The following is a 9,629-nucleotide window of genomic DNA, read 5'->3' as shown; positions in this document are numbered from 1 at the left end:
ACACATAAAATAAATAAATAAACCTTTAAAAAATAATCTTAATTTGTAATGTTTCCCTCAAGTAACTGAGGCTTTGAGGTACTTCAAGCTACACAGACCATGGAACTTTTAAGTTCTAAGACAGTACTTTGCGGGGATGTTTATCTGGCCCTCGACTGGTAGGAGTTTAGAACTTTGCTGAGGTCTTTCATTTTATTTAATTTAATTTTACTTTTAAATATGTTTGTTTTATGTATATGAGCATGCTGTCTTCAGACTCACCAGAAGAGGGCATCGGATCTCATTACAGATGATTTTGAGCCACCATGTGGGTGGCTAAGGAATTGAACTCAAGAACCTCTGGAAGAGCAGTCAGTGCTCTTACCCGCTGAGCCATCTCCCTAGCCTGAGACCCTTCACTTTAAAGCAATGGCTCTCAACCTTCCTAACTCTGTGATTCTTTAATACAGTTCCTCATGTTGTGCTGAACTATCATAGAATTACACTTCTCCATACTGTAATTTTGCTACTGCTATGAATCCTAATGTAAATATGCAGGATATCTGATATGCAACCCCCAAAGGGGTCACAACATACAGGCTGATAACTGCTGCTTTAAAGGGAAGAAACCGAATCCTAGAAGACGGTGACATGGTCAGGATCACACAGTGCCGCCCCAAGCTCCTCCCGCCCTCCTCTCCCCCGCCTCCCTTCCCCGCCCCCTCCCCCTATCTCCCCTCCTCCGCCCCGCCCCGGCCCAGCCCTTAGCATCCTGCTTTCTTCTGGTCCCTAGCTTTCCCGACACACTCTAGCCTGCTTTTCCTGGCTATTAAGGCCAGGCCAGTGGTTTTGGACACGAAGCTGATTCTGACTGTGACCCACTCCAATCCATCTTCCCACCCTGACTATAGAAGCTGCACTGGTATCTGAAGTGGCCCTGGATGAAAACGCTTGCTTTCAGACTCTTTAAGCTTGGCTGAGCAGGCACAGTCCTGAGTCCTGCCCCTGTGGCAGGAGAGCAGGGCAAGGTTAGGGATGCTCTGAGTCCTGGAGATGAGTGAGCATGGCGAGCCGGGCAGTGGTGGCGGGCGCCTTTAATCCCAGCACTTGGGAGGCAGAGGCAGGCGGATTTCTGAGTTTGAGGCCAGCCTGGTCTACAGAGTGAGTTCCAGGACTACACAGAGAAACCCTGTCTCCAAAAAAAAAAAAAAAAAAAAAAAAAAAGGAACATGGTGAGAAGTCTTTTGCTTTTCTATGTCATGTGCGTAAGGGGCAGGGCTTAGTCATGCTTGGGTCATGTAACTATATGAGCTCAGACAATAGTTCTGGGGGCTTCTGGTCCTCTCTGAGGAGTAGAGAGGAACTCCAAGCCCTGTTGGGCTCTCTTCAAGTCCTATACATCCCATGTGGCCCTTCCAGCCATCTTTGATGGAGACCTTGTAGTGCCCACTATGAGCACTAGGTGGCAGGCGACACCACTATAAGTTTTGCAGACACTTCCCAGCCAGTATGTATGTGGTGGATTGCTTGGCAAATCCATTGGCGGAGATTAGCTGGGCACAGGCTAGGCAGGGCACATGGGCAAAGGGCCTGTGAAGACACTTGAGGAAGATGTTTGGATTCTTGGTTGGCTCCAGCCAGGCGATTTCCCTGAGATGGATTGGGGGTATGGGGTGGGTATAAGAAGGGCTTCCCACTAGAACTCCAAGATGCTCACAGGAAGGCCCTCATCTCTCCTGCCACAAATGCCTGCTGGGAAAAATCATGGGAACCAACTATCAGATCTGGAATAAATCACACCACATCATAGACCGGAGGGACCACAAGAACACTAGGAGACAGTGTTTCCACAGGCAGAGAGTGATACAGTGCAGACACTGCACACTGCCTTGTTTCCCAGGACTTGGTTAGATACTGTTTCAGGGTGGCTCTTTCAGCAGTGCTGGCTAGAGATTCCTGTCAATTTCTTCGGTCTCTGGGTGCTTCCATGGGCATAGTGAAACCCAAGAGGAAGCCTTGAGGAGACAGAAGTCCTAATTGTGAGAGTGAGGTGTTTGTTGATTCTCACAAGACTCCCAGACTTTTCTATCTGGCATGGATGGTTCAGTGAGTACATGGGGTTGGTGGATGGAGATGTGGGGGATGGGTAGATAGACAACAGAGGTATGTATGGATGAGTTGATGGTAGGTAAGTTTATGGATGAATGGACTGGTGAGGAGATGGATTGGTGAACAGATGGATGGGCTGGCGAATGGAGGATGGATGAGAGATGGGTAGATACGTAAATGAATTGGTGGACAGCTATGTAGATAGGTAGATGGAGTGATGTAGGTGTGGATGGGTAGATGGATGGGTGGATGGATGGAAAGGTGGGTAGATGGGTGAGTAGGTAGGTAGATGAATGAATAGGTGGATGATGGGTAGATGGACAGATAGGTGCATGGGTAGACATGCGGATGGACAGATAGATGTACAAGTAGATGGATGGTGGATGGATGTGTTGATGGACTGAAAAAAAGCTTGCTTCTTCTGAATCCCCGGACTTCTCAGGAAAACAAGTTGCTCCAATTGCAGGTAACATGGAACTAAAGTGGAAAAAGAGGAAGCTCCAGGTGCCACAGCCACAGCTCAGAGCCACATACGACAGCAAAGTTCTCCGCTTCCCCTGTCCCCCTGAGCTGAGACGACCTCAATGAAGCACTTATGTAGTCAGGCTTGCCACCTCCAGAGGTGAAACATGCAAACTCATGCAAAGGGGGACAGCCACTCTCAAGAACCACAAAGCCCAAAGGGGACGCTTGTGCCTGGGAGGCTAGGTCCATTCTTCGACGGTGGAAGCCCACAGGCCATGTCATGGTCCCCTTAGAGCCCATATTGGGGCTTCTGTATCTCGAGTGACTCTTAGTGGAGGGGTGGCTGAGGCCTTAGCTGGAGGAAGTGGTGGGTGGAAGGATGGGGAAGGGAAACTGAGAAAGGCTGTAGCAAATCACACCCTTCCTTCATTCAACCAGGGGACACAGAGCCCTCAACGCCTCAGTGACTTCTTTCTATGGACAGAAGTCCTGGCCAGGGCTGAGTCCCGGGGCCACCTTATCTAAGAACTCCCATGGAGACAATGTCTGCCATTTTTGCATCGCTTGTTAAACCACTCCTGCTGTGCCTCCAGGGAGAATGCCATTCCCCCCTTCTTTGATTGTAAATTAATTAATGTATTTCGTTTTACTGGTTTATTTCTGAATCAGGGTCTCACTATGCAGCTCTGGCTGGCCTAGAACTTAACTGTGTGGAACATGTTGGCCTCGAACTCACAGAGACCCGCCTACTTCTGTTGTCCGAGTGCTGGAATTAAAGGTGTGTGCCACTATGACCAGCTCCTTCCTCTTCTTCATCTGTTGGTGCCTGCTCACTACTTCAATGCTCAGCCGAGGCATCACCTCTTCCAGAAGCCCTCCCTGACTGCACTGTCAGGGTAGCATGCTCCCAGTCTCTCTGAATTTCCTACCATCCCAGTTTTGTTACTTTTCTTTGCAACCTGACCGTCTTCCTGGTCAGGAATGAGTTCTTTGGGCAGGGCCTATGTGCATGTCCCTAGGGCCTAAGCAAGAAGTCCTTGCCAGGCCACCTGGGTTGCTGGTGGATGGTGGTGGGTGTAGGAGAGGTAGGGGTAGGGGTGGCAAGCTCACCCTCTCCTAACTGCAGGGCGGGATCCATGAGCTCCATCATGTACTCCACGTTGAGGAGCATCTCAGTGAGGTTGCTGCGGGCCAGCACGTACATGAGCACAGGCAGGAAGTCGTCGGCCCCGTAGGGCTTCCCTGCAGGGAGAAGAGGGTGAAGGCTCTGAGTGCCCGGTGCCTGTGAGCCACTCAGGAACCTGAGGTTACCCTGGAAGGCAAGGTTCTACAGGGTTCAACAGTCAGGACCCCGGTAACTCCTAGGGTGGCTCGGTACAGGGTGACAAGGAGGAACTGAGAAAGAGCTCTGGGCTGGGGTGACAAAATTCCAGTTCCTTGCCCTTTCCTGGTTCTTCCCCTGAGACTACCCTGGGCTGCTTGCTGGGTTATCTAAGTTCTCATCACCCTTAGTTCACAGGCTGACCACTGCTGCATGGGCATCTGCAGGGAAAACTGAGATCCAACCCTGTGCCCCTGAGATCCACTTCTATCCAAGATTTACCACTGTCCCTGAGATCCACCTCTGCCCCAGAGATCCACTTCTGTCCAAGATCCACCTCTGTCCCTGAGACACCTCTGCCCCAGAGATCCACTTTTATACAAGATGCACCACTGTCCCTGAGATCCACCTCTGCCCCTGAGATCCACCTCTCTGCCCCTGAGATCCACCTCTGCTCCAGAGATCCACTTCTATCCAAGATTTACCACTGCCCCTGAGATCTACCACTGCCCCTGAGATCTACCACTGCTCCTGAGATCTACCACTGCCCCTGAGATTCACCACTGCCCCTGACATCCACCCCTGTCCCTGAGATCCACCACTGCCTCTGCGATCCACTCTGGTCCAAGATCTACTACTGTGCCTGAGATCCATCACTGCCCGAGATCCACTGCTGAGATCCACCACTTCGTGAGAATATCAGTGCCCTTGAGATCCATTCCTGCCCCCAAGATCTTTCACTGCCCAAGATCAATGAGATCCACCACTGCCAGTTGTCTAACCTGAGCCCCATATATATTTGCAGTTGACTTCGAGGAGAGATGCTTCACAATAGACTTTCCGAGTGAAAGGCACAAACAGGAACTGACCTGCAGTGCTGGCCAGTTCCTACGATGTAACCATTTCCACAGTGACCAAGTTCAAACTGCAGACTTGAACATGGATGTGGGAGGAGATGTGTAACTAGCTCCCCTGGATTGGTATGACTACCTCCTCCAGCACACTGACAGCCTTACACACCACAGGTTCAACCTCATTGTGGGCAGGTCAAGGCTCAGAGCTGGGAGGCCTGTGCTCAGAGTTCTAGGCTGATCGATGGTGGGACCACATCCACGCCTTTCCCCCTGATGCTGGCTTTGAGGACAGTTGGAACATATCAACTCCTAGCTGACTCTTGCAGCTGTACAACAGGCAGCACTCCCTGGAGAGATGAGTACAGTTTTGAAATGCTTCTCCTGTGATCGGAAAACCTGGCTTACGTGGACCAGAGCTCATGCCCTGCCAGGGTCAGCCTGTGTTTCCTGGTTTTAGCTTCTGTTTCTCCCAAACCTGCAGGCACACAATGCCAAGAGCTGGCAGAGATCTTCTGCACATTTTATGGGCTGGGGAACTTTGGAGAGAGTAAACTCTTTTCTTCTCTGGAGTCAGGGTTTCTCTGTGTAGCCCTGGCTGTCCTGGAACTCATTCTGTAGATCAGGCTGGCCTCAAAACTTAGAGGGATCTGCCTGCCTCTGTCTCCCGAGTTCTGGGATTAAAGATACACGCCACCACTGCCCAGCTGAGAGGAAATTCTTATTTAGAGAGAAATAGGCCAAAAAGAGCTCATCTGGGGGCCCTGAACACTGGAATAGGAAATCAGGAAGATCCTAGCTAGGTTATTCTAGTTCTGCACAATCAGGCCTCTCTCTCCTCAGGCCACGACAAGCCTCAGTTTCTTCATCTGAACACTGGGAGATAATAATGAACTCAGTCTGTTATCAGAACTGATGTATGTCAAGTGAGTGGCTGACATAAAGTATAGATGTCTGGAAGGCATTATCTCAAAATGCATAAAGCAGCAGGTAGGAAACGTTGTTCAGTACAGGAAGACACACCTTTGAGACGGCATCGTTTCATGGGTTGGGCCCTGAACTGTCTACGGTACGGAAAGCTAGCTCAGCATAGGATCCACCCCCTCTCTGCTCTTGGCCCTGGGTATGAGGCTTCAGGTTGCTGTCTGCCTTGATGTTATTGCCCTGCAACAATGGCGGTAACCTGGACTTGTAAGCTGAAGCAAACCTCCCCTTCCTGGTCTAGATCAGCAAATGCCTGGACACTGAGGGTCTCGCCCCACTCTAAATGCCTTCCTAGCCCATGGAGGCATTGGATGGTAGGTTCGTGTTTCTGTTCTACATGGCAATGCCCAGGACATTAAAGCTGCTTAAGCATGGAAATTCTCAATAATAAACACGGTGACTTTAGTCATTAGAATTCCGTTTAGCATAGATTTTTTTAAAAAACCTTCTCTCTGTCTCCTCCACATGCAGGCAATGTTATAGATCACCATCAAGAGCCCTCCTCCCATCCAATTCTCCAGCCACTGTCCCTGCCTGGACCATCAGTGGATTCTTGGGTCTCATGGCTTCTGTGAGGAAGTAGATAATGAGGGAAGTTGATCTTTATTGCCAAGCTGTTGGCTCTACAGCCAACTTTCTAGGTCTATGAATCCAGCCCTTGGTCAAAGCAAGCTGCAGGTCCAGGCACAGCTAAAGGCCCAGAGGGCAGCCCTTCAGCATTCTAAGCCCATCCTGCGTCTTCTGCATTTACATTGGTTTGTTGTTATATTGGTCTTTACCTAGGTTCCCTCTCGTCTTTCCCTCCTCCCTAAGGGGCTTTGATCTATTCTTCCCACTACAGGAATGGATTCCCTTGCCTAGCTCCAGGGGTGGGAATGACTTCTCCGCCAGACAGAATATGAACTGAAAAGCCTAACCACTCTTGCCAAGTTCTGTAAACTCGGCAAGGACCCCATAGCTCCCAGGTATGATGGATGCTTATCCAAAGCCATTTGTCTCTTTAACTTCCCAGCCTACCTGACCCAGGACCCTCAAACTTAAGCTCAATTGCTCTTCCCAAACCTGGTGCTTGTGCTGGCTGGTAGACTGGCACAGTGAGTGTGGCATAAGTTTGTATTCTGGCTGTGTCTAGACAGGTGTGACAGCATTCACCTCTTAGGAAAAGATGGCTCCCGTGACTTCAAGTATAGCCCTTTCCTACTGTCTCAACTGGTCCCACCTATTCCCAGGCTGTTGTATTTTCCTTTAAATGGGCCACACACTCTGTGCATGAGCTTCTCTCGCCTGTGTAGTGATGACAGGAGAGGAGGTGTGATGGTCTTCTTGTTCAGAGAGGAGACCTGGAGGCCTACGATGGGTAGAGGTCTAGGCGGTCTAAGGCCTAAGCTGTCTAAAGTCTAAAGTTCTTGAAGCCTGGGAAGCCAGAAGTCTCTGGAACCTGAGCTCTAGGAGCAGTGTTGGGCAAGTGTGGTTTGGTCCTGCTGAACACACTCAAGGTTGTTGGCTCAACAGAAGCTGCAGCTGTGCCTTGCTGAAGGGTTCCTAATGGCTCCCATGCCTTCTGCACAGGGATGTTGGTCTGTGCTTCAGTCACAAGGCTACAGCCAGCTAGCACGGGATGCTGGGAATGTGGAGTAGAGTGGAGTAGGTAGAGAATGGGGGAGCCTAGTCTTGAAACCATGAGTGTCAAGTCTGAAGCCAATCTGAGTCAACTGAGATGCAGCTAAGAATGTATCATCCAGGGGCTAAAGAGATGCTCAGCAGTTAAGAGCACTGACTGCTCTTCCAAAGGACCAGGGTTCAATTCCCAGCACCCACATGGCAGGTCACAACTGCCTGTAGTTCAAGGAATCCAACACCCTCATACAGACATACATGCAGGCAAAACACCAATGTACATAAAATAAAAGTAATTTAAAAAAGAATGTAACCCCCATGGAACTGTAATAGTTGTTAGAATCTATGGCCACCTGGGAAATGGACCTCTGAGCATGTCAATCATGGGGATTGCTTACATTAACTGAGAAGACTCTTTTTTTTTAAAAGATTTATTTATTTATTATACATATGTACACTGTAGCTGTCTTCAGACACACCAGAAGAGGGCATCCGATCTCATTACAGATGGTTTTGAGCCACCATGTGGTTGCTGAGATTTGAACTCAAGACCTTCGGAAGAGCAGTTGGTGTTCTTAACTGCTGAGCCATCTCTCCAGCCCGAGGAGACTCATCTTAATTTGAGTGGGACCTGGGCTGTAAAAATGGCAGAAAGTGGGGCTGGCAAGATGGCTCAGTGGGTAAGAGCACTGGCTGCTCTTCCAAAGGTCCTGAGTTCAAATCCCAGCAACCACATAGTGGCTCACAACCACCCGTAATAAGATCGGATGCCCTCTTCTGGTGTGACTGGACAGCAACAGTGTACTTATCTATCTACAATAATGAATAAATCTCTGGACTGGAGTGAGCAGGGACTGAGTGAGTGGGGCCAATTGGAGTGAGCAGAGATCAGAAATTCAATTCCCAACAACCACATGAAGGCTCACAACCTTCTGTACAGCTACAGTGTACTCATATAATAAAATAAATAAATAAATCTTAAAAAAAAAAAGGCAGAGGTGGGCTGAGCACTAGCTAGCATTTATTGTTGTTTCTTGACCTTGGAATGCAATGTGACCAGCTGCTTTAAGCTCCTGCTGCCTAGACGTCCCAGATGAGATGGGCTGAACCTTGAACTCTAAGCCTAAACGATCCCATTTTCTCTTATGTTGCTTTGGTCAGAGTATTTTATCAAAGCAATGAGAAAGTAACCAAGTCAGCAACTATGCGGAAAGTGTGCTGAACTCGAGATGAGAAACCGTGGCAGAGGTGGTGAAGATGGGGGCAGGAAGGGGCCCTGCATCCTCCCAGGTGTCGGCCTCATGGCTGGAGAGATGGCTCAGCAGTTAAGAGTGCACACCGCTCTTTCAGGGAACCCTAGTGTGATTCTCAGCACCCACATCAGGCAGCTCATGACTGTCTGTAACTCTAGTTCCAAGAGACCCAATGTCCCTGGGCTCTGAGGGGACATACCCTCACAGATACATACTTAGCACACAGATACAGGCACACATGTGCTTAAAATAATGAAAATAGATATTAAAAACATCAGTGTAGGGGGCTGGTAAGATGGCTCAGTGGTTAAGAACACTGACTGCTCTTCTGAAGGCCCTGAATTCAAATCCCAGCAACCGCACGGTGGCTCACAACCACCCATAATAAGATCTGATGCCCTGTTCTGGAGTGTCTGAAGACAGCTACAGTGCACTTGAATATAATAAATAAATAAATCTTTAAAAAAACCCAAAACCCACAAAATATCAGTGTAGTCAAAGAAAAGAAAGGCCCTTGAAACATAGCACACTAAAGGAAGCTAAACATTTTACTGACTGTTAGGTGTGGAATTCCTAAGTCTTTCAGCATCCTCAAGGACCTTCATAGAACACTGATGACCTGTGATCCAGTCAGAGATGCTCTATCTGGAGCTGCATCCACTGCCATCATGAGAGAGCTCTGCACCCTGGCATTCCCAGAGACTACAATATAGACTCAGGACATCACTGACTGGAAAAGATCCAGATATAGACCTTGTGTGATTTAGGAGGGAAGTGTGTGTTCTGGGGGTAGGAGAAAGCACTTGACAACTGCTGAGATAAGTTAACTCACAGGGTACCCAGGAGTCCTTGTTTCAATGAACCATTTACACTTAAAGGTTTCAACCAACAGGTTAAAAAAATGTGCTGGGCTGGGGAGACTGCTCGGTCGGCAAAGTGACTGCTGTACAAGTTTGAGAACCTGAGTTCTGATTCCCAGAACCTATGGGAAAAGCTGAGCATGGTGTGTGTGTGTGTGTGTGTGTGTGTGTGTGTGTGAGAGAGAGAGAG

General features: G+C 49.0%; 1 protein-coding gene across 1 annotated transcript in view; it reads right to left on the bottom strand.

Annotated features, from left to right (window-relative positions):
• The window catches only part of Rin3 (Ras and Rab interactor 3), a 113,088-nt gene that overhangs the window by 4,555 nt on the left and 98,904 nt on the right, over positions 1-9,629 (bottom strand). Inside the window, exon 9 of the mRNA XM_031357480.1 lies at positions 3,664-3,795. Within this exon, the coding sequence (XP_031213340.1) occupies positions 3,664-3,795 (132 nt within the window). The remainder of the gene's footprint in view (positions 1-3,663; positions 3,796-9,629) is intronic.

This window comes from Mastomys coucha, unplaced genomic scaffold (genome assembly GCF_008632895.1).
Source record: "Mastomys coucha isolate ucsf_1 unplaced genomic scaffold, UCSF_Mcou_1 pScaffold6, whole genome shotgun sequence".
Taxonomy (NCBI): Eukaryota; Metazoa; Chordata; class Mammalia; order Rodentia; family Muridae; genus Mastomys; species Mastomys coucha.
The sequence above is the reverse complement of the archived record's forward strand: the minus strand, read 5'-3'. Positions and strand labels throughout refer to the sequence as shown.